At 40.1% G+C, this 26,046-nt stretch overlaps 1 protein-coding gene across 1 annotated transcript; it reads left to right on the top strand.

Annotated features, from left to right (window-relative positions):
- The first annotated feature begins 1,498 nt into the window (after positions 1 to 1,498).
- On the top strand, positions 1,499 to 17,477 carry GPR37 (G protein-coupled receptor 37). The gene is made up of 2 exons (XM_081244608.1): positions 1,499 to 3,483; positions 16,455 to 17,477. Exons 1-2 carry the CDS (start codon positions 2,458 to 2,460, stop codon positions 17,271 to 17,273), a joined length of 1,845 nt encoding a protein of 614 aa, XP_081100734.1. The 5' UTR covers positions 1,499 to 2,457; the 3' UTR covers positions 17,274 to 17,477.
- Positions 17,478 to 26,046: the final 8,569 nt, after the last annotated feature.

Genomic DNA, 26,046 nt, shown 5'->3' with positions numbered 1-26,046 from the left:
ATCAACTTCAGAATATTAGTCACCTCAGGTGATAGAGAGATGGGAATAGGGTGAGAGAAACCTTCTACTTTAACTGTAATACTTCATTTAAAAAAAATTCAGGAGGGGGTAACCTGGGTTAGTTGTGAACAAGAAAAAAAAGTTGTCAACATAAAACCAGAGATATTGCCCCCCCATCTCATTAATTTTAAGTCTCGGTTATACATGTGAGCTATTTTTTAATCCTTTTTTTTTACTCTAGATCACATTAATGTGTCACTAATTTCCACCTCTACCCAGAGAGAAATTCAAGTTCAACAAGGAAATAGCTTTTGCACCCTTCCCAGAAACTCCATTGTAATTGATAGGTGGCTTAAAGTGGCTTAAAAAACACAAATTCATTATCTTATCATTCTGGGGGTCAGAACTCTAAAAATGATCAGGCACGGCCTATTCCTTGCCTTTTCCAGTTTCTAGAGATCTCCAGCATTATTTTAGCGCAGGGTCTCACTTCACTCAGACCCTCCTACCTCCCTCTTGCACGGACCCTTGTGATTTCAATGGACCCACTTGTATAATCCATGATCTTCTCCCCACATCAAGGGGATGAGAATCCCTTGAGAAATCACATCTGCAAAGTCCCTTTTGCCAAGTAAAGTAACATTTTCACAGGTATTAAGAATTAGGAGGTGGACATCTTTTGGAAGGCCATTATTCTACCTACCACAATAGGCATTATTTCTCATTGTGTTTCCTCCTGTCTCTCTACATGTTCCCTTCTTTCAAAATGTGTTTATTTCTTTCTCTATCACTTGTTCTCTCTTAATCAGTTTGTCTGATATTTGTCTGTCGTATTAGCTATACCCTGACAGCTGTGGCCTGATTGTGGGGTTTTACAGTATAAAAGGCTGGAAAGGCCTGGTCAGCCAGGCTGGAAGTTCTGTTCAAGTTAATTTCCCTCTACCTATCATTTCCTTCTACTTCATCAAACAAAACTACTTTCATTGTGGTCTGAGGGGTTCTAAAGTAACCCCTGGTAGGATGCCTCCTAACCCCGTGTTAAAGGGAAAGGGGTATCCTTCGCATCCCCTCTCTGCGTCCCACTCCCATAGAGAGAACTGCTCATTCTCTATGATGGAAGCCTCGGAGCTTCCTTTCTTTCCCGTCCTCAGTTCTTGGAATCACCCAAGGAGGCGAGCGCCTCACCTTACGACTCCCTCGAGGACCCAGGCCTGGAAGCGAACGCATGGATCTCCCCCCCCCCGCCCCGCCCCCCGCCTCTTCCCACAACCCGGCTCTGGGACCCGTCAGGCTGGTTCAGACATCTAGGGAATTAACATGTCCCGCCCATCCCTAGCCTCGAGCCGCGCAGGCTCCGCGCCTCCGCCCTCGTTCCCTCGTCGCTTCCAGCTCCTACGCGTGGAAGCCGCTACAAAGGGCTTGAATGAAACGTGTGTGGGTTTAGTGACCTCGTAAGCCGCCAGGGGATCCCGTCTCCCCACAAACCAGCGCGTCTCTCGCAGGAGGCTGAGCAGGGGGAGGAGGCAAGGAGCGGAGCGCTGGGTTTCGCGGGCGCGCGCTGCGGCTGGAGCGGCGGCGAGGGGCTTCCCGGCCATGCACCGCCTCACCCGCGGCGGTTCCGGGCACCACTCTCTCCGCCCGGGCTGCGCCCGCTGTCGCCGCCACAAGCTCCTGCGGCCGCCGGCACTGTCCACCGAGGAGCAGAGCTAGCCCTCCCCACCACCGATTCCCTTCTCCGCGGAGACGCGCCGCCCAGCAGCCCGCGCCGCCCCCTGGTCAACTTTGAGCAAGAGGAGAAACAACTTTGGCCGCGGCCGCGGGCTTCGCATCCCGCTTCTCCTAGTCCGCAGGAGCCTCGCGAGTCGCTGGGGTTAGGTGGGGCGAGAGTTTCCCCGGCGCATGTGCGCGGCGTCTGGCTGTGGGCAGCCTGTCTCCAGCAAGCGGGAGCGGGAGTGTGGCTACTAGTCATCTGAAGGTGGGGAACTTGCTTTCCTTTCCCTTGAAGCGACCTCGTCTTGCTGCTGGATAAAGCTATATCGAAAGCATGTAAATAGGCAGAGCGACTGTTACCAGGAAGGCAGCCACCCCAAAGGCAGGGAGGAGCGTGGGGCTTCGTCTGGGCTTCTCCCAGTCGCAACATTAATCAACAGTCAGGCGTTGGTTGCAAGTTTTCAAGGTCAGCCACCGGCAGCAGCGATTCCCTCTCTGAATCTTGGGGTACGCAGCACTCGGGTTGGACTTGGCTGAGAAATGCACAGGACACCAGACGAGGAAGGATTGTAGAGGGGAAGGGCTGTGACCCCAAGACCCATCCCCCAACCTCCCCCTAATCTCCCGTCCCCCGCTGCAGGGGCGGGGGTTAGTATGTGACATGTGTCTAACTCTCAGCGGCAACTTTGGCAGCAGGTGTCGGTCCTAAGCAGGAGCCGCCGTTGCCGGGTGCGCCCTCGCCCAGCCATGCGGGCCGCGGGCGCGCGTCTCGCCCGCACCTCGAGGCTGCTGCTTCTGTTACTGCTCAAGGTTTCCGCTTCTCCCGTCCTCGGGTCAGCCCCTGCGCCCGGGAACGAAAATTGTCTGGGGGAAAGCTGTTCACCTACACTGATCCAGCGTCGCAGCAGGGACGCTTGGGGACCGGGGAATTCTGCAGGAGACCTTCTGCCAACCCGTGCGCCCAGGGAGGAGGATCAGGAGGCAGCGGTGCGCTTGGCGCCTTCGTGGGACCCACCCGCGGCCCGCGGCGGTGACCCAGGCGCGGGCAGAGGGGCGGAGGCGTCGGCAGCGGAGCCCTCGGGACCTCCAGCCAGACCACCTGGCGCCTGGAGGTGGAAAGGTGCCCGGGGTCAGAAGCCCCTGGGTACTTTGGGGAGAGGGAACCCCACGGCTCTCCAACTCTTCCTTCACACGTCAGAGGAGAAGGAAAGGGGTCCCAGAGGCGCTGGCATTTCTGGACGCAGTCAGGAGCAGAGTGTGAGGAAGGAGCCCGGAGCCAGCGACCTTTATTATTGGCCAAGGAGAGCCGGGAAACTCCAGGGTTCCCACCACGACCCCCAACCCAAGACGGTCAATGGACCGTCGGGGCACGAAGGGCGGACGATTGCACCCCCTGGCAGGGCGCTGGCTCTCAATGGGTCCTCCCTTGAAGGAGTTCACGAACGCGGGGGTCCTCGGCGGGGGAACAGCACGAACCCGCGCTTGCGACTGAAGAACCCTTTCTACCCACTGACCCAGGAGTCATACGGAGCCTATGCCGTCATGTGTTTGTCGGTGGTGATCTTCGGGACCGGCATCATAGGCAACCTGGCGGTGATGTGCATCGTGTGTCACAACTACTACATGCGGAGCATCTCCAACTCCCTCTTGGCCAACCTGGCCTTCTGGGACTTTCTCATCATCTTCTTCTGCCTTCCGCTCGTCATCTTTCATGAGCTGACCAAGAAGTGGCTGCTGGAGGACTTCTCCTGCAAGGTCGTGCCCTATGTAGAGGTAATGCCTTCCAGGGGGTCTCAAGCTATGGGCTTTATTCATTTCCGGGATTTATAGCATCAGACCGGCTGCTCCACGCACCTACTGCTGAAGCCCTTCACTTTTTCTCAGGGTCCCTCCCTCATTTCTTTTGCCAATCATTTATAGACATTGGCATTTATATTACTGGGCACAGGGGCGGACCTAAGCAACTTTGTCCACTCACCTTCAAACTCAGCTGCTCCTGGATTGGGAGATAATTAGCATCTCATAATGTATAGAATTGTTTAGATTTTAAATTTCTCTCTCTGAACTATGGTTTTATACATATAGATTTCTGATTTGGAGACTATCAGAGATTCTAGAGTTAATAAGTAGCCAGTCCATGACTGTCATTATTGGAACCTAGCAAGAAAAAAAAAACCTGCATCACTCATCTACTAGGTTTCTAGTGCTCCAATATGATTTCTTCCCCAAGGATATTATCACATTTCTTCTTAAATATCAAAATTGGAGTAATATATATTTTATTTAACAAAAGAAATCTGCTTTTCTTTGTTTGTCACTTGGCCTGGATATATTAGTAACCTCCCAAATTAGTTTGTCTGGCTGTCTGCCATGCTATCCCACCTAAATTTGTATGTCATTTCTGTTTCTGTTTTTTCCTTCTCAACTTTGTAACCATTTTATTTATTTTGCATGAATGAGCTTAAGCAAAAATTACACTTTGTACATCATGGCACAGAATTTAACATTCCCAAAGTATATAGTATATATTTGTCGTTTGTTAGAGTATAAGGGATTGGCTATTTTTCCAAGACTAGAAAATTTCTTAAGAAGAAGGGGACACATAATAGGTTCCAAACTTTGGAAACGAAAATCTTTGAGTAAAATTTGACTGTTAACATCCTACAGCTAGTGTCCTTAACTGTTATTATGGTAGTTGGAATTTGCTCTTTAAATGGCATTTCTTTAAACACCAGCTCTTGGAAGGAGCCCACGTGCTTTGTTGCCAGTTGTGTTTTTAGCCAGCTGGCCCTTGATTTACTCCATTCAGACTGCCCATTTCATTTATGGAAGCAGAAGAAGGGAAACTGTAAATATTCCAGAGCCCCTGATCCTGTCTGGCACCAGGGCCAGTGACACTATGTTCAACATTGTTCCAGGGCCTAATGCTAGGGGAAAGTAAACAGAAAACCATACCTACTTAGAAGGGCCAAGGCAAGAGACTGTAAATAAGACCCTCTGTTATCCTGGCAGGGATCAGATACAGGATCATGCCATGCTTGCTAAATCAGCTGTTGCTACTTTACCAAGATCTAGGATTTCTCTTGTTGCCAAGCTCCAGGTAGCTCCGAAACATCTAAATATTTGGTAGACAGCTCATTTTTGAATTGTAGAGAAGGAAGTGAAATTTATGGAAGAGAATATGTGTCTACCAATTGCCTTTTCAAGGTCAATTTCAATTTAAGATTTCTCTGATTGTTTGAATAATTCAGAAGAAATTGACATGTGCAAAAAAGAGACAAAAGTAAACTATAAAGTGAATAGGAGAGTTACCTCCAATAAGAGGGAAGCATATTGGCTTGTTTTAAATGTACTGGGCAGGATGAAATCATTATACATTAGAGGGAAAAACAATAACAAGGACAGAAAAAAGAAACTGGGGAAAGAAAAAAATTACCAAAGTTCTTGAAAAAAAACTTTAAAAGAAAAGAATCCCATTCAAAGTCAGAAAAGAATATACAAACTTCGGTTAGTTTAGTGAGACCTATGAGTTTTGAGTGATGGTATTTATTATATATGTGTTTTAATTTTCTTTCTCTCTAATTCTGAGGATTTAAAAAAATGCATACTTTCATTTTTATTTCCTTTTTAAATTTAATTCTCAGCTCCTTAAGAAAAACAATTATTATTTTTTACTCTCTATTTCCCCCCTTCTTCATAGCCCTTTTCTATTTTTAAATTATTGGTACTAGGCTCTTTTTTTCCCCTGGAAAAGCAAAGACTTGGAGAAAAAGATTCACTTATTTTTTTTTCTTGAAAAATTAAACTATAATGTACATTTTTACTGTTAGAATAATGAATAAAAGCCTTAAGATTTAGTGTTTCTATATTCATACCTAATCCTCGCCTTCTGAGATAATTCTATAATGTTTCATCGTACTCTGTGAAAATGATGATCAGGCAGTAGTATTAGCTCCATACTTCCTGATTATGAGGACAAGAAATACAATCCAAATCTCAGAATAAAGCATTTCTGCTTCCAGGAGGCACTGCTGTTTTCACAGAAGTAAGAGGGATCTAATGCCTATTCCATGTTGGGTTTCTGAAAAAAAAAACAGATGCTAATATGGAGATCTGCTTCAGGAAGTTTATTGGGGTGTGAGCTCAGATTCAACACCTGTTAGGGAATGAAGGAAGCAGGACTGGGCAGAGAGGGATGTTGAACTGTGATGCAGAGGCCACAGAGACCTCAGCTGACACCACAGGGAGCTCAGGGCTGGGGTGGTCCTAGAGGGAGGTCCTGAATGGAGGCAAGACGGCCCAGCCTTTATAGCCCCTAACAGAACAGTCATTGGATGCAAGTTGCTCCCAGGAAGGGGGCATAACCTTGAGCTGGGTGGATCTCTTTGGTTAAGGGCAATTCCTAGAGAGGGATGCAGCTAAGAGCCATCAACCACCCATAGTCCCAGCAGCTGGGGGAGATCAGCATTTCATTCCTAAAGGACTTTGGGGAAGAAGCAATCTGGGTGGGGAACCACAGCAGCCACTACAGTGGCTTTTGAATTACCACGTTAAATTAGAACCAGATGGCATTTTAACCCAACCCCCTCATTTTAAAGATGACACATGACACTAAGAAAAGAGAAATGACCATCCTATGTATACATATTTAGTCAATGGCAACCAGACCCTTATTCTCAACACTTGATGCTGATATTTGTTTAGTAGGCAAACATCTATGAGGCAAAACAGTGTCCAGTGAGTGTTTTCTTTTTCTTTCTGCTCCTTGGCATCTTTTAAAAAGATATTTGTATCCAACAGATGGGAAAAATAATAAGCCCATTAACATCATTTGTTATATGATGAAATTTGTAGCTCTTTATATTCTTAAATTTCATCATTTCCCATAAATTCCATAGTTGGTAGCTCATTAAATTTTAAAAAATTGCAATAATCTGAGACAATTGCATTTTTTCCTGTGCCAAACATGATTATTTTAATAATCAAATAAAGATACATAGGTTACATTTTATGTTCTTAAAAATCACAAAGTGTTCTAGATTAGGGAGGACATTACAAATCTTTTTGAAAACTCTCTCCCTGATTTGCCCTCATTCCAAATCTTTTTCTTCTTGACCACAAGACTTCTGAAAATTACTTGACATTTTATCTCCTTTATTATCTAGATTTTGCCTTTTCTTTACTTTCTAGACTCTTATATTTATTTTATTTGTTGGATAGTCTTCCTTTTCTTCCCACCACACACCTTCTTATTGATTTATAATGTATGATTTACCATTTTTCTAGTAGTCTTTTTTGCCTTTTTCAATGTTTTTATTTTTAAATTTTTCTTAGTTACTTACTTAAAACTTTTAACCACAATTAGTTTTTATTGATCTTTACAATTTTTCTCTCCCATCTTCTCCTTTGCCTTCTTTTCCTTCTCTACCACAGTTCTTTTTTCTACAGCTTGAGTATTAACATAATCTTAAGGAGGAAGTAGAATTTGGGGGAGAGTTGGGTTTGTGTAGAAAAATAGGTGTTTCTTCAGCAGAAATTATATGTCTTTGCAATTCGCATTCAACTCTTCTTTTTATTTCAATTTGTTGACCAAAACTTAAGGAGAACACCCAGCTTCCAGAGTCTATCTCTAGAAAGCTAGGTTTGTTATAATACTGCTATGAGTGGGAACATAGTAGGAACATTTGTAGTTGATAATTTCTCTCTTTCTTTTCCAGGATTATGATGTCTCTGTGGCCTAGTGATAAGTCCCATAAAGCAGACGGAATGGTAGGAAAGGGGGATAGGAGAGAAGGAAATCTGGGTGGATTGTGGCCTTTCTAACAGCCACATCATTTTTAACTGGTCTGTCAGAGAGTCACCAGAAGAAACTATACTCAAAGCAATAGTTTTATATATAGAGAGAGCGTGTAGATGTGGGTTGAATATGGAGGTCTGGGTGTAGATTGCAGTAGAAGAATGGCAGAGGGGTCCCCTACCACACCATTCTCTTAAGGATCTAAAAAATGGCTAAAGCCAAATAACTCAGGCATTGAATATGGCAACTAGAACAGCTCTCTGCTAATTATTTGATGAAAGCCAACCAGAGTCAGTGTATCACCTGATCCAGATCCACTGCTAACTACTTATTTCCATTTGGATGTTAATTGGACGTTTTGAATAATATAGACAGCTCCTTAGTTTAGAGAACTCACACCTTCATGGTGAGTGGTAGGGAAGGAAGAAGGCTTCACATAGTTCTAAGTTACTCCCAGATCTAACTGTAGTTTTATTTTCCTGGGATACAAGATTCCTGCATGAGGGTGGTGGGTGGATAAAGGGAATACATCTCACCAGGGCCTCTGGACCAGGGATGATTTGTGGAGGTCTAGAACCTTTTGTGATGAAAAAAGCCGGATTCTCCAATGGCTTTAGAAATACTGGTTTTAAACTGAGTGAGCAAATGACTTTTTCATTGTCTTAGATTTTAGTTGGCACTGACAGATACGAAAAGAAGGGTGGGTACTGAAGCTGAAGATGATATTGCTATACAGTTTTGTGAGTCTACACAGATTTCCCTAAAACTCCTAGATTCAAGTACTAGCACATTGATCACGGCAGACAGTAAATTTGCTTGAGGGGTGGATTAGCCATTGGGTATTCTGATAGACTTTTAAGTGGAAACACAGTTTTGTGAGCCACTTGAAAGTTACTACTAATACTATCAGGGAAGATAGACACACTGTGTGAGAATGATGCTTAACAAATATTGTATGACTTCCTATTAATCCCTTTATAATAATTTTCACATTCCCATGCAAGTAACAGTATTTGGCTGATAACTCCAGCAGAAAAGAAAAAAAGTATAAAGTGTGCTCCTATGTATAACTCCATTCATGAACAGTGTACGGTGAAGTTTACTGAATTTGGGTTCCACATAAGAAATAAAAGCTTTATGATATTCAAATGTAAAATCCAAATAATTTCCTTGACTATTGATTGTAATAAGAATGTCATCCTTTTTTAAAGCTTGCCAATGAAGTATAAACAGGAACATGGATTTTTCTTTACTTGCCTTCTAGAGATATTTGTTGGCATTCAGCTTTTAAGGATTATACACAAAACAGCAGCACCCAATAACTGATTAAAGAACAGCTTGTCTAATTCATTATTTTCTATAGTCCTTTTCCATAGATGTCATCATTCATTCATTTATTTACTATCCATTCATTCATTAAACATTTACTGGGCTTTTCTGCTACGCTAGATACTATGTTAGGAGGAAACAGGAATGGAAGAAGAAGGGGAAGAGAGGAAAAAGTTTCCAAAGATGAGTAACATAGATATGATACTGCTATTATAGACAGGTGAAATCGTGTGCTACAGTGTGATGAATACTATAAAAGAGGCTTAAACAAGGTATTATGGAAGTTCAGGCATGGCTCTGGAATGGGTCAGCTCACGTTTGTACTTAGTTATGACCAAGGATGGAGAAATTCAAGTGAAAACTATGTTCCCTCTCATTCTTTTTCAAGCATAGTCTTACGCTTAGTTTTCATAAATGCATACAGCCTAGAGCCATGGTGAAAAGTTACAACTATGAAAGTCTTTTAATTCTTGTTTTCTCTAATTTTCCTAGGATAGGAGGTCTATAAGACTTTTGGGCAGATGGGACAGTCCTAGAAATTTCATTTAGAATACAGAATTATTCTAAATATTATTAAATATTAAATTATTATTTAGAATACACTGCCTGAGATAACCATTTCTGCTTTGGAATTAGCCATCCTTATTAGCCATAAGGACATTAAGTAAATCAAATTTTTAAAAGTTTATTTAAATGAATTGTTTAATTAGCAATGTAATAACAGTACATTAAATTGAGTCCTTTTCTTCTGAAAATCTCTAAAACGTACCTATTGTTTATTTGACCTTAGAGGACATAGGAAGACAGGCTGACGAGGGAGATACTTTAGACCCTATTATGGAGTCAGGGAAAGGGAAGCATAAAGAATGGACCTCCCTGAGAACTGGATTAATTTCTCAAGCCCACAGTCAAATTGAGGACATATCCTCAGTTCCTGAGGGCTGCCAGGGTATCTGGTTATATCAACAAAACATCTCTCAACAATGAAAGAGAAGCAAATATTTCCACAAAAGCAAACTAGTGAGCTTATGAGTGTGCCCAAGGCTGAGGAAGTAAGGGTCCACCTTGCCCTTCACCCTTGTACTGCACAGGCCTCGAGAGAGTGATCCCACCTTTAATAGCTCTTCCTATGTGCTGCAACTAGGTTTAACAGTGTCCCATTGGAAGCACAGGGATCTGAGTCTGGGATGTGGACCATGTGGGGAGAGGGTGGGCAGACTGCTATGCAGTGAGGTTTGTCTCTGGCACTGCATTTCTGTGCCCATCCTCCAGGGATCCTCTGTCTTTTTTTTTTATAACCACAAATGGACCTCCCAAGGTCCCATAATTAACTCAACCTTGTTACCAAGGATACTTAACTCTTATGTATCCTTATGAGAATGGTATTCTTTGTGCCAGAAGAGATGATCTCACCTAAAATTTCAAGGTTGCGTGGAGAATGGCATTGCTACAACCTCAAATATGGGCCCTTTCTATTTGCAAAGTAGGTACAGATACTTTCCACAAAACCTCCAGAAGAACCGATATCATCACAATTCCAGACTTATTCTTGAGACAGAATACTTTCAGTTTGTGAATGTATGATGGTTTTCGATGTGCTCTGTCAGCACACTTGAATGGTTGATAGCATGAATGGTGCCAAGGTCACTGATTTGATCCTAGCCTAGAATGAGTCATTTCAATTAGGTCTATGACTGTACTCAGGGCCGCCATTTTTTTATTCCCTTCTCCTCACTCCCTGCCTTCCGGGAACTTTCCTGCTACCTTTACTGTCTTCTCCTTGGTTCAGATTTCTCTTATATAGGAAAATCATCTGTTAACTAACTCACAGTAAGCTGTGAAATTTAGAGATACATGCCTTTTAAAGAGGAATGAATAAAGAAAGGGTACTTCCTTAACCTACTACCAACAATGGAATTTTGGTTAAGAACAGAGGAATTGTGTCTTAAAATGTGATTTCTCATAATTACCCAAGCACAAATGGATGAGGCCAACTCTGATTTTGTCTTTAGTTTAGGTTCACCACCATGCAAATCAATTTCATTAGTCACAAGAAAAAAATAGGTGAAAATTTGTTACTGTTCTTTGGAAACTTGTCAGATCCCTTAGGTGAAAAACAGAAATTCCAGTTCATTTTAAGATTGATTAGAAACATCATAATAATACCAAGGGTTGAAATGTGGACTTTGAGCTTGTGGGAAATATTACATTTTGAAATGAATTTCTAATTATTGAGAATAAATATGGAATATATAAATGCTTTAAGACCTGTTGATTCCAATAGATGGCTTCCATTTTAGGACAAATGATGTTAATCTTGCTTCATTTGCATTTTTACACTAATGAGCATTGGTATATTTATAATTAAATTGTAACATTTTAGATAAGTTGTAGTAAAATGATTATTTTTTTTTAACTGCAAAGGAATGTACTTCTACAGAAGTCAGAAGTTGTAATTGGTAGGAATGTCAAGGTGGGACTATAAAGGTAAAGAAAGGTTTATAGGGTCAAGACAAATTTTAGGATGATATACTGGCTTTTAAATAGTCTCCATTGTTTTTTAAATAAGTAAGAGCATGTTATCAAGTTTAAAAAGAAGGGAAGAAAGTTGAAAATGAGCCAGTAATGACAGTTGATATCTTCATTGGAAATCACATTTAGATGAAATAGCCTGGATACAATAGAAATAGATAGATATTTATGATATGTGACTGTATCAGATTAAATCTCAGTGATACTGATAAAGGTAAGAAACCTTCTTTTTGATGGTGGAAGAGTGGCCATGAAGGGCTCTGTTTCATTTCAGAGATGTGTATGTCCTTGTGAGGGTTGAGACAAATCTCTCCTACTCTATATTTTGGTCTGGAAACACTAATGCAAGTGTGATGATTTGCATGCCCTCTGAAATGAAGACCTTTTGATAAAGGCCATCTCATTCACAGCAGTCTGATAAACAGTGGCTCTGAGAAACATGCTGTCTCCACTGTTGCTCAAAGAAGTGTCTGGTGGGGAAGTTGCCCTGAAGTGTTGCAAGGATAAGGATTATGGAAAATGCAAGAGGAAGCCAGGGCACACAAGCTCAAGCCATTTAGAGTTTCAAAGGAAACTCTACCCTTTGCTCCTCCTGCTTTTTTCCTGACTGATTGTTAGGTCTCTAACCATGGACTTATAATAGGTTATCATTCATGGCTCAAATGAATGGGTTTTGTTAACAATAACGCCCTTGTTTCGAGAGTTACTTGTGTACAAAGGACAGCACATAAATAGATGCACTTAAACATCTTTTTGAGGTAAAATATAAGTTAGGCTAGAGTAAGTTGTCATGACTTTGGTTAGAAATTTTCCTGTTTTATAAAAATCAGTGTATTCCAGCCGCTTCACTGTACTTAAGCATGTAGATTTGATTTCATGTGAAAGAATTTTTGCTTGGAAGTACATTGGTCTTTTCTTTCCCCATCAGTGTTATCACTGATGTATATCAGAGGGTTTAGCAAAAGACACTCTTTATTTGGTATGAGTTGTACCTTCATAGCTTAACCTCATTCATAAAGGTTTCATATTTGTCTGTCTGCAGTAAGCTTCTGAGAAATGGAGCAATAGCTACAACAGGAGTTCCATAGATGACTGTTTTTCTTTCTTTTTTCTTTCGCCGCGCCATGCGGCATGCGGGATCTTAGTTTCCTGACTAGGGATCGAACCCATGCCCCCTGCATTGGGAGCATGGAGTCTTAACCACTGGACTGCCAGGGAAGTCCCGACTGTTTTTCATAAAGTATCCACGTGTTCTTTCTTCACCTCATTTTGAATTAACTTAATATAGTACTAGGTAAAGATGGTGGCCAGGATTTCCTCAAGGCTGGATGTTTGTATTGAGTGAGCACCTTGAGCAGTGGGGAGAACATTTTGACACTGGAGCTGTCTCTTTCCCATGTGAGTGTCTCTACTTGCCCTGTGCCTGCCCAGTGCCTTGAAGCAACGCTGCAGGTGACCACAGGTGACCACAGCTGCCCACAGCCTCACCCAACATCCACAGCCTCTGGATGTTGACTGGACAGGGGCTGAAGTAGCTTTACTGTTGTTATTCCAGGGAACAAAGAAGAGCAGAACATTGCTGTTGGAAGAAAAGATTTTAGATTTTGTTTATTTTGTTTATTTCAATTCTCTAGTGTCTGTATTTTGATGCCAATCCCCTCAAAATTCTCAGTACCTTATTTTCCCAACTAGTTAAAGATTTCTGCTTCCAGCTTTCCTCTGATCTTGATTCTCACAATTAATAGTCTTGTCTATTCAAAGTGTTTACAGTTGTGCTTTTGTTGATGTTAATTATTCCTTCCATTGCAGTTTAATTAATAACAGATTGCATCTCACTCATTCCATCTCTCAGAATATTGCTTCAAAGAACTACCCATCTAAGCTAATGCTTAACTGCTTTACTCCCAAGAGCATGAATTTTACAATCAGATATGGTCATTAAATGCAGAAGATCTAGCCTTCATGATACAGTTTTATAATTGTGTATAATTGCACCATGCATCTTGGTAGAATTTCTAATGAGCTGTATGTAAACAAGTACATTTGAAAATTGTGATAGAAATCTTTTCATGTTACCCCAGCATTTAGCATTCTAATTACATGGATAGATTCCATATCTAAGTAGGCAGAAATTAGCCCACCACCCATTGTCCAGGTGATTTTTATCAATTAATTTCTGAGGCATGCAGTTAAGCCTTTACAAAGGTTTACGGTCTCCTGTAAATAATTTGGGAAAGTACTGAGCTGGGACTTTGTACCCTTTTTGCTCTTTCACAAAATAAAATCAAGTGTATAAGTAAATTTACAGAAAAGTATCTGGAGTAATAACACTGCAGGCAGTGGCGGCAGGAGGGAGTAGCTATGTGGGACTGGCATTTGGGCTGTAGTTGCTGTTGGCAACTGCGTAGTAAGTGCTATCTGCATTGGGGGCAGTGTTTGTCTCAGCGGTTCCTTTAACAACTCTCTCTGTAGCTCTTGTGACCTTCCTGGACAGTTTGCCCCGTTTCAGCTGGATCCTAATTGCAGAGGATCCTATCAGAGAGAAGTACAATTTGAAAATAGGAAGCTGGACACAGGAGCTTCCTGAAATTTGTGTATGACAAGTGGGAAGGTTCCCTCAATCTATGATTCATCAAATATGTTTGAGGTCCTCAGTACTGAAGCTCTTGGGAGTATGGCTGAAGAACTGAGCATCTTCAAATAAGATACAGTATAGAAGGATTCCTGAGCGAAAAATTGAGGCACATCTTACTCTTGCTTAAAATTTGCCCTTTTTTTCTTTTTTTTTTAAATCTTGTGAGATGAATTATACAGAAGCTAGAACCCCCCCCCTTTTTTTTTTTGCTTTTTGAAGCAGTGAACATCTTTTAATGAAGAGTGGATGTGCAGCACCATTTATGATATCTAAGGAGTGGTAATCTAACACCCCTGTCATAGTACCTGTCCACCCACATTCATTTGTTCTTTGCTATTACCTCTCATGAAATGCTTTCTAACAGACTTGGAGATAGGTATGCATAGGCTAGCTCCTGTGATAATTGGTCCAGACTTTAAATCTCTAGATTTAAAATTAAAGAGGTTAATTGGCGAGAAGACGCTATGTCCTGTGTGTTGTGTGTTCTTTGTAAGGAATGATAGAAAATTACCAAGCACATAGATGTTCTGAGCCTCTAAGAGATTGCTTCTCTTCAGAGTCTCGTATTTTCAAAATCACCAAGCTGTCCTTTTAACAGAAATGTTATTCATAATTTAAAAAGAATGCACAGCATAAACCTTTGTAGCTTTGTATTTGTGGACTGACTCAGGATACAGAGTGACAAGGAAACATGCACAAGATTTGCCTCAGTGAAGACAGTGCAGAAAGCCTTGCTAAGGATTCGTGTACATTTGATGGCATGAGAATTTTTTTGTTTTCGTTTTACAGTCTTATAGAGAGATGAATCAAAACATTTGAAAAGCTAATATATAAATTAAAACTTTCAAAAATCTGTAAAATAAAATACAGCAATTTCCCAATAATACCGTTCAATGCAGACCTTTAGAAAATGGCACATCCTTGTCAGATTTCCATTCAAACTATGACATTCAAAAAAGTACTGACATTAAAACAAAATCTGATTTTAAGACAGTTGCAGTGTGGACTTCAATTTTAGAATTATTTTGAGTCTGGCATAGATGCAAAATATATTTCCATCAAGTCAAACAACTCAGTAAGTTGAAAGTTAATTTTAAAAAGGTGAATGTAGAGATGACTCTTTTTTCATGGCAGGCATATTAGATTGATATTTCTTAGACCGGTGTTTATGGGAAACTTCATGAATTTTGTAGTACAAGAACTGTGGTTACAAGTTCAACCATGACCTCTTGATTTGCCCTGATCTAGACTTTGTTGGTCATATTTTGCCTCATTTTTGCTTTTCAAACAGTTAAGCCCTCATTATATCTCCTTTTCAGGCTGTCTCCACCAAGTTATGAGAATAGTCAGGATGTGGATGCAGTGTCCTTATTTCGCACATGAGACTAGTAGACACTGACTAATGTGTAGTGTGTAAGAAGAGAGATTATTTGACATTGGAACTCTCATAGAATCCACAAGGCAAGTTGTCATCGCTCTGGGGAGAGTGACAGCTTGAATGTAGTAAATAAACAACTAATGTTTTGAGTACTAAAATTATTAAGACAAATGGTTTTCCTTTTGTCAACATGATCCCTTCGAGTTCTAAAAATGTAGACATTAATGTATAATATATATATGTATGTGTGTATATATTTTCTTGCCCCTTTGCCAAGGCATGACTTATGCCTGTGCTTCTTAAACATTCCCACTCAGCGGGCAGGGGAGAATGAATGCAGGTATTTGGGGTATACCCCAAAGCATCCATCCACCTAGGGAATTTTCTTTTAGTCTCCTGGTTGATCTTAACCCTTATGAACATTTTACATCCTATCCACTGTCCTTGTTTAAATATATAAATAAAGACTCTATTTATTTTATTTTATTTTTTGCGGTACGTGGGCCTCTCCCTGTTGTGGCCTTACCCGCTGCAGAGCACAGGTTCAGGACGCGCAGGCTCAGCGGCCATGGCTCATGGGCCCAGCCGCACTGCGGCATGTGGGATCTTCCCAGACCGGGGCACGAACCCGCGTCCCCTGCATCGGCAGGCGGACTCTCAACCACTGCGCCACCAGGGAAGCCCAAGACTCTATTTACCCTATTTACCCTATACAGTGGGGTAAATCTGATGCTCCCAGATAATTACTGTGTTTATCTTGTGACTTGACAACCACCTTGCCCCTCTGAGTTGACTATGACCTGGCTGATCTTCATGGCTCCTTCCAGCTTTAATATTTTTTGGCTCCATGACCCTGAACCACTGTATTTCTTCTTCTTTTTTTTCTTCTAGTTTTATTTGTTGTCCTTACAATGATTCAGCTGAAGTCACCAACCCAGTTACTCCTGCCTCATTCCAGGAAATCGTTTTCTTTTTTTTTTTCCCCGTACTTTTTGCCCATCTGTATTTATTGCCTAATGTTTTGATCTTTCAGAGATGACCCAGGAAAAATATATTCTGTGTTCCTCCCGCAGGCTGCTTCTCTCGGAGTTACTACGTTCACCTTATGTGCTCTGTGTATAGACCGCTTCCGTGCGGCCACCAACGTCCAGATGTACTACGAAATGATAGAAAACTGTTCTTCCACAACCGCCAAACTTGCTGTCATATGGGTGGGTGCTCTCCTGTTGGCACTGCCGGAAGTGGTGCTCCGCCAGCTGAGCAAGGAGGACCCGGGCTTCAGCGGGCGCGCCCCCGCGGAACGCTGCGTCATCAAGATCTCCCCGGATCTCCCCGACACCATCTATGTTTTAGCCCTCACCTACGACAGCGCCAGACTCTGGTGGTACTTCGGCTGTTACTTCTGTTTGCCCACACTTTTCACCATCACCTGCTCTTTAGTGACTGCCAGGAAGATCCGCAAAGCCGAGAAAGCCTGTACCCGGGGGAATAAGCGGCAGATTCAGCTAGAAAGCCAGATGAACTGTACAGTCGTGGCTTTGACCATTTTATATGGATTTTGCATTATTCCTGAAAATATCTGCAACATTGTTACTGCTTACATGGCCACAGGGGTTTCCCAGCAGACAATGGACCTTCTTAATATCATCAGCCAGTTCCTTTTGTTCTTTAAGTCCTGTGTGACCCCTGTCCTACTTTTCTGTCTCTGCAAACCCTTCAGTCGGGCCTTTATGGAGTGCTGCTGCTGCTGTTGTGATGACTGCGTCCAGAAGTCTTCCACGGTGACCAGTGATGACAATGACAACGAATACACCACGGAACTGGAGCTCTCACCTTTCAGTACCATACGCCGGGAGATGTCCACGTTCGCGTCCGTTGGAACTCACTGCTGAAGCACAGGCTTTGGTTTGCTTAGGTTTCTCTATTTGTTTCATTTTCATATCCTGTGAAGGTTTTTACTTCGTATTTTTCCTTAGTGGGAAAACATGCAGAAAAGGAGAGAAATATTAACTACTGTAGAACTGATTTTGCAAATTAATATTTGTGCTTTGAAAAAAAAAGTTTATATTTAGTTATTTAAGGAGTATGAGGAGGCCAGTAGTTCTAGATCATTTTATCTGGTATGGTGCTAATATTTTATTTGAAAAAAGTGACTGCACCTTAATTAATTGCTAACGTTCTTCTGTTCTTTTAAAAATATAATCACTGTATATTGATTATAGCCATGTGATTTTGTAGACTATTTTATGTTTGAGTTGTGATTTGAAAGTATATTGTATATGGTATCGTGAGGTGAGTTGTAGTTAAAAAGCATTCACAAAGTAGCACCAAATAAATTACACTTTATTCTTTAACGTCATTGTCAATCTACTTTTAACCAAGATTCAATAAATCTTTTAATTGCCTTAAATGCACAATTACTGATTCTATGCACAATTTTAAATCAGCCTTATTGTTTTATAATTCTATTTTCCTTTAAGGTGGGCAATCACTATGATATAAAGACATTTTCCTAACAGTACTATTTTATATGCATGATTCATAAAACTATACTGTATGTTTAAAAAATTGTATTTTTAATATTCAGCTAGAGATGTAAAATTACTTCCAAATATTTATAAAATATGAATAAATAGACAGCAGAGTAGGAAGAAACTATCTTTTTCTAAAGAAATTCACCTCTGAACTAGCATGTAGAACTACAGGTTTTCCCATGAAGAATTATGAACAGCACCAAGGACTAAAAAGCAACCCACTTGTCATCTGGTTTCATCTAAACACTGACCTTTGAAGCACCATGAATTCTGTGTGAAGCACTTTGAATTCTAATTTTTCTCCTTTTAAAAAATGAACTTGATTAAATCTGTGTGACTTAATTTCTCTAAGAAATTACAGTAGTGGAATAATAAAATATTTATACATCTTGATTAGAACACTTGAATATTCAAATACTACCTTTAAGTTGATAGTCCATAAACTCCCAACAAAAAACTAACCCTCTCTATTTGAATTATATGGACCCATTAAGGAGTTCAAGTTAAAGCAGTTGTGTAGGATGCCTTCCATGTGGGACACATGCCTAATCAGAGGGCAGAGGCAGTGACCTGAGCGACACAGTGTGGTTGTAATGTTGCTGTCTTCAGACAAATCATATAGGGGAACCCAATTTTCTGGCTGGAAACTGCCCTATGTGTTTTCTGCTTGTCAATTTCTGTACCATTCAGCTTAACTGGTACTTTCTTTCTTCCAGACTATATATAATATGATGTTCTTTAAATCGTTAAACTTTAGTACTGGAAAAATGAAAGGTACTTAATTCACACCACTGGTCTTCTGCATGAAACCCAGATTAACTAAAAGACAGTGCCCAGAATATCTCCTTTTTCCCAGTCCAGTACTCTTCAAAGGGATTTTTTCGCCTACTGTCTGTATTCTAAGGGGTTTGAGGAAGAATAAAAACAAGGCACCATTGTCCTCTTACAGATCCCTGTAATAGGTCTTTGGAAAACAACTGAGGATGCCTAAACTAGCTTTTGGCTGCTGAGCAGATCAACAGTTATAATTCCACAGTGTCCCTCATGATATTTAGTCAACTTTATAGATCAAGAAACTGATTGAGCATATGGTGTAGAAAAGGTTCTGTGTTATAGTCTGCAGTACATAAAGGTAAACAGAGCTTAGTGTCGGACTTTACAAAAGCAGACAGGGGTGGGATGAGAAGAAAGGAATAAGACACATATGTAAATAATTATGATGTAAGCTGGGACCGGTTGGGAAGGTGTAAAGTTCTGTGATAATTCAGGGAGAGCGCCTCAGATGGGAGGAAGTCATGAAAGGTTCTATGGGGTACCTGGAGGGACAGACCTTCAGAGGGAGTCGATGAAAGGCAGTGCGAGAAGTGGACACTTAAGAAGGAGAGAGATTACTAAGCAGAGGAATAGAAGAAGGCATCCTGGGGTGTGACTGAAGAATAAATAAATAAATAGTCCAGTTTGGTTCCTATGCTATGTGTGAATAGAAGCCTCATGAAGAATACTGATGAAAATATGTGAGACCATATGATAAAAAGGTATGGCTTTATGTCTTTGGCATTCCAGATGCTCTGTGTTCACATGAGAAGCCCTGCCCTCCCTGCCCGCCGTACTCTCATACAATGTGTTCATTAGCAGTGGGGCATAGCAGCTTCTGCTCCCCACATTCATACCTGGTCCTGAACTGAAAAATGTTTTGTAGGGAGCTTGATTCCTCTGAGAAATATTTAAAATACTTCTTTCAAGAAATTTTCTTCTCTGACCCTTCCCTGTCATTTTAAAAATTAGATGGACTTTTCCTGATCATCAAGGATTCTCCAAGATAACAGGTTGAGGTTTCTTCCTGATGATTTGAATTCATCTTGCATTTTTAAATACTCTTCAATTACCTTATGTTGGTTTGGCTTTCTCTGTTCTCTTTCTAGGCAGCATATTCCCAGTATATCCAATTATGGTAACCCTTCTCATAAAGAAAGAGGAAGAGAAAACATTAAAAGTTTCTACAATTTCACTATCATGTTTTATGAGTGTTTTCTCCTTTCTGGAGAGTAGAAAAATATATGCTATATTTTTTTTGCCCTGGTCTTTTAGTGAAAGCAATTGAGGAGTATTTACTGAACCCCAGTTTTGCTTTGCTACTTAGATTGTTAGTTTTTGAATTCAAAGCATTCAGCATGGTGCCTACAATAGAGCGGAATTACATTACTTCAGAGCTCAAAGTGATCTCAAAGTCTTCCAGTATTAATTACCCAGCTCTTTTTTTGTATGTACAAAACTGATTTTCTGAGATGTTAACTGAGTTACCCAAGGTCACATAATTTGACCCTGGTTGAATACTGACTTATCATGAAAATTCTAAGAATAGAAGATCTCCTTTTAGGGATTATATATAATAATTCTTTTCTACTTAATCAGTTGGCTCACAGCAGTCTGTGAAATACTGTCTTGATTAAGATAACATATAGTAAGTGTTCAATAAGTACTTGCTCAATGAAAGGATAAACAAATCTTTAAATGAAAGAACACTCAGAAAACACGGTTTAGCAAAAATACAGATGGAAAACCAGGACTATGAGTTAAGAAGGAGTGACAAAAGGAAAAGTAAAAAAAATATAGTTTTTTGGGAACTATGTTCAGACCATAAAATTAGCGGTCCAGCACTAATCAAATTATGTAATTATCTATGGCCATATACATGGTATATATATGTTCTGGACAAATTATAAAAACTGGATGCTATAATTCGCTTTTCAAACCTCTCTATCCCAAAGTTATTAAGTCCAGGTATTCTAAAAGCCACGTTAGTCCTTTGCACATTTTATTCTTTCAAACATTCACGCCATTCATTCAGTTAAACACCTATTGCCGGCTTTGTGCAGCGGCAGCATCATAGCCAATGAGGTTTATCTGAGGTACAGTTATTGCTACTGGAAAACACCTACATGCCAAACACTGTGCTAAATCCTAGGGACAGAATAGTGTGTGATTTAGATACAGTTCAGTCCCTTTTGGAGTTTACATTATGTGCAGTGCCTACACATAAGATTATTCCCTACTCATAGATTATTCCCTATATCAAGTATTTAGTGAAAATGTGAGTAGTGCTGAGAAAGAAAAGTTCAGGAAGAAAAGTGCTCTGAGAGTTTGTTATCGGGGATCCTGACCTAGTGATAGTGTCAGAGAAAATTCCCTTAGGAAAGAGCTCAGGTAGAGGAAGGGAGTGTGTTAAGGCTCTGTGTGGACGCAGACTGAGCAAGTCCAGGAACCAAGAAGAACCAAGAAGTCTGGCACTCAAAAAGCAAAGGCAAGCATAGACCAGAGTTGGTATGAAACAAATTGCTCTTCATCTACAAAGGGTTTTGGTTATATATAAGTAGAGTAACTTCACTTCATCAATGTTAGACTGCCTTTCTGTGGTTCATGGGAGACTACTTATCATTGTTATTAGTAAACTGACTTCCTTTTATATTTTAATATAACAGCTTCACAATTGTTTGATTTTTTATTATATTTCACTGAATTGTGTTTCCACACTTTCACCCCAAATATTGCAATATGAAGTAGGATAATACTTCATTAACTGAAGAGACTGTATTGTTATATAAGTAGAAGATAATTATTTACTGTCAAGTTATGAGACCTTTGATTCCTAGAACTCTGGTGCTAAATCAATTGTCCATTGCACTTACAAATTTGTAGAGGATTAGCAATCTTTTGCTTCCAGTGCTCAGAAGTTAAAGATTGATTTAAAAAATAGTTATAGTAATCAATCTTAAAGTGATCGTTCTCTTGAACTAGTAATACTTTAATCAGTTGCATGGCTGTTAAATGAAACATTTTCATTTCCTGTTAGTCCAACTGTTGTCAGTTCCACAAACTGAATTCAATATTTTTCTTCAATTTTTAAGAGATATAAATAATTCATATGCAATACATTCTGTGAAATCCATAGAAACCTTCTGAGTTGAATGCCTTGCCATATAGACAGGGATGTGACTGGTTTGTTTTACTCTCTCTCTACATATACACCAAATTTAAGTATAACCATAGACATTTTAAAATTTCCTAATTAATATTTATTTTCCTGAGTTTTAAGAGAAAAAAATTCTTTTGTAATTTTATTCCTTTTATTTGTATTTGTATTGATAATGTATTTAGAAACTTAGGTCTACCAGAATTTTTTTCCCTAATCAAAGTATGATGAACTTGCTAAAATTTGAAAGTTTGCTACAGACAGAATTTGGAAGTTTAAGGGAACAGTGTCTCTGAGGAGAAAAAGAAAGAGAGAGAGAAAAAGAGTGAAAGAGAGAGTGAGAGAAAGAGAGAGAGAAGAGAGGAGAGGACATTTGGGGTGTCTAGAAGAAATTGTGATGGTGTGAGGGAAGCTTTCAAAAGAGTTCATAAAAATGACATAATCATATTTTTCTTATACCCTCTTCTCTCACTAATGACTTTTGTTCCTGAATTGTTTTTAATTCTGTTTACCAAGAAGAGTGGGCTCTGATCACCAGCGCTTTCAAGGCAATGGAACAATGATCTATATCAGGAAGCATTTTGGTAATGGGGAAGTTATGTTGGGAAGTATGATTATGCACTTTTGTCATTCTAAAAACACATCCATGTTTTTGTTTAAGAACATGTTTTAAACATGTAGACACATTTAAAAACTCTTCAGCTTGCTTCTATCACATTGACATTTCAAGTTTTGAGTTTTAAGATTTTAAGAACAGTTTATAAAGACAAATATGTTCTTTTGTGAATTATCAGTATATGAGCAGGAGGGATATCAAGAATCACACTTAAGTCCCTGAAATTCACGTGTGCCATGTTTTCTTTCATTTTGAAAATATGCTCTTGTACCGTATAGTTATGCTATTGTAGACAGGGTTTTGTTCTATTAAGTTTTATTCCTGCTTTTGCTACTCCTAGAAAGAAGACCTTTTTTGGTTTGTTTCTCTATGTTTGGCTTAGCCTTAGTGACTTGGTGTTGGGGTAGCATTCTGTCCTGAATTACTCTGATTTGAATTCCAAATTGATTGCACAAACCCCACATCAACAGGTTGGCATTATTCTATGGGCATAATACAGTGATTGTGGAGAAGTGTGGCTTGAAAGTCCACCCAGGGTGTCAGAGAGTAAATGGACCTTTTGTTGGCTTTGGGGGTTGGATTATTTTTCTTTGTCTTGCTGATTTTGAGATTGTTGGACAGAAATGTAACTTTTTCTTTATTTTCATTTTGGCAAGAGATTAAAAAATCTCAATAGTGTTTCTTTACAAGGCTTCATTGACATCCATAAAACTTTGTTTCTGAAATAACTTTTATCTCCTGAAAACCTTTGGGCAGGACAAGCCGGGCATTTACATGGCATTTGTAACAATTAGAAAGTTCACTGGTTGGGACTGATCTTTGGTCACCGAGTTTAAAAAGATGGGATGCTGTAATGCCCTCTGATTGTGTGATTGTTTAAACCTCACTCATGAAGGATTTTAGCTGAAGAGTCTTTGTCTAGGGCAGGCCTGTGAGATCCAGCTGCAGTAGTCCGGGAATGAATGCCTTTGTGTCAATGGTCAGCTCCCTCTGATATTTGATCAGCCCGTATTTGTATGGCAACCTATTTCTACATCAGCAAAGTATGCATATAATGCTGGGCTTTGTAATCAGGTTGAGAAAACGCATGGGTGTTCAGAGGTTTCCCCTATACTGTTACCTTTGGATGATTAAATCTAGTAGAAAGAAGTGTTATGTGAATAATGAAAAACACAGAATGATCAGATGAAGTTGAGTTAGGACTGTGACTTTGCTTCCAGTGCTGCAACTTCCTGTGGCCAAGATGAGCTATCTGACGCGGCCACTCGATTTTTCAAATTAACTAGAAAGTTTACAGAATCTTTATTTCATTTCCTCCGGACCCAAGGACTATGTCATCAGGCTCCAGCTACTGAAAAAGGAGAGACAGTAAATTTTATGTTAGAGTCTTTTGGAGAGTAGAGAAACTCATACAAAGCCAGCTACACACACACACACACACACACACACACACACACACACACTGCTATACAATGATACAGAAATGGAAAGTTAAGCTGGTCATACCATTTCCTGATCTAGCTGTGGTAAATGCACTTAAACCTCCAGCATCTTTCTGTTTTAAGTGATAATCTCAGAACGTCTCCAGCAATCCTTACATCATAAGAGACTAGGAGCAATGTTTCCCTACAGAAATAAAATTGGCATTTACAACAAGACAGTTCTTTGTTCTTTGTTATGTGTGACTTTCCTAATATTGCTGCATGTTTAGTATACCTGAGCCCCAGGACCTAGATGCCAGTAATATCTTCAAGTAGTTGTCCTAGAGAAAGCTCCTTTCTTGTCATCCCCATCCCCCATATTTCCAAGTGTCCCAGGGAAGCTATGGAGTGGAGCCAGATCAAGCAGATTGCGGCCCTCCGTAATGTATTATTATTACTGAAATATTCTGAAAAATACAGAGGCATAACTAACACATAACTATGTGTTAACTATCCAGAGTTTACCATGTTTCATGAAACTTAGAATATAAAAAGAAACATTCAATCCTAAAATTATAGAATACATACAGATAACTCCCGACTTTAAAAATATTATCCCAAGAGGGTTTTTATTTTTTTAATTAGTTATTTGTAACTTTATACACACTTTTCCATAGAAACTGCTAGGCTGTATCTCCAAAATTTATTTAACAAATCGTAGACTTTTTTTTTGAGTGTCATCCGGTAAGAGATCCTACAGAGATGAATTTGCCGAAGTCTAAAGTCTATTTCATGTCCTTGAGCTATTTCAGCATAATCCAGGGACAATGTGACTTGGGTTGACAAACTCACTGACTGAGATGTGATAGAATATCAATTAGTTTGTATATTATGGGGTGTATACACATGCTCCACGGTGCTGTGTCCTGCTATCAAAGACCTGAGGCTTTACATTAGTAACCACCACGCGGGTGTCTGGTGAGTGAAGGGAAATGACAGGTCTGGATGGCTAGTCCCCCTAGGTCATGGCAATGCCTGGGCAAAGTCCTTTCATGACTGAGACGCCCATGTCTCTCGGATTCTTTCCTTTGGAAAGTGATAGAGAAGCTGCAAGAATTTACTTCTGTGTTCACTACACTCGTTAAATCGAATGCTGTTTCTAGGCAAGTTTACCGTTCCTGCATGTCTAAGAAATGATCTGTTACCTCCTATTTAGTGTTGACATTAATTTTACCTTCAGAAGGAGAAAGGTCTTCCTTATACCTCAGGGTTACTCTGGAAGAAACTCAGAGCCATCTTATATACAGCAGATACTCATTACAGAGGTAACATAGCATCAGTAACAGCAAATATTTATAGTACTCACTGTATTCCAGAAGTGGAAATAAACAACGTCTTAGAAAACAGGTCTTTGTTGTTTTTTTTAAAATTAATGAATTTATTTTTGGCTGCATTGGGTCCTCGTTGCTGCGCGCGGGCTTTCTCTATTTGCGTCGAACGGGGGCTACTCTTGGTTGTGGTGCGCGGGCTTCTCACTGCGGTGGCTTCTCTTGTTGCAGAGCACGGGCTCTAGAGCATAAGACCTTCAGTAGTTGTGGCTCACGGGCTGTAGAGCGCAGGCTCAGTAGTTGTGGCGCACGGCCTCTAGTGCACAGGCTCAGTAGTTGTGGAGCACGGACTTAGTTGCTCCGTGGCATGTGGGAACTTCCTGGACTAGGGATTGAACTTGTGTCCCCTGCATTGGCAGGCGGATTCTTAACCACTGAGCCACCAGGGAAGTCCAGAATTATTATTAACATCAGAGATCACTGGTTTTCAAATGTTTTTAATCAAGTAAAAGAATAAAAATTGTAATTATGTATTTAAAAGAGTAAAGTAGAAGTGCAGGTATTTTAAAAATCTTTAATAATAAAAGTGTATAATCATCTCCAACATATTTCAGAAACACACTAGTAAAATATTGCAGAAAAAATACTCATTAGTTTCTGTAGTTTTTGTTTCCTCACACAAATTATCTCTTCATCTATGATCCCTAATAATTTTCTGTTGACTGTGATGTTAAACTTAATTCTAAACTATTTTTACTACTTATAATATAATATTGACTTTTTTCCAAGCTGGCTG

The sequence above is a fragment of the Mesoplodon bidens genome (genome assembly GCF_964165515.1).
Source record: "Mesoplodon bidens genome assembly, chromosome: 9".
In the NCBI taxonomy this organism is placed as follows: Eukaryota; Metazoa; Chordata; class Mammalia; order Artiodactyla; family Ziphiidae; genus Mesoplodon; species Mesoplodon bidens.
The sequence above is the reverse complement of the archived record's forward strand: the minus strand, read 5'-3'. Positions and strand labels throughout refer to the sequence as shown.

What these genes read in the sequence shown, in the direction of transcription:
- GPR37 (XM_081244608.1), top strand. Translation starts at nt 2,458, where the DNA reads ATGCGGGCCGCGGGCGCGCGTCTCGCCCGCACCTCGAGGCTGCTGCTT. An exon ending in AGGTCGTGCCCTATGTAGAG is followed by an intron (nt 3,484 to 16,454) that starts GTAATGCCTTCC and finishes TTCCTCCCGCAG; the next exon opens with GCTGCTTCTCTCGGAGTTAC.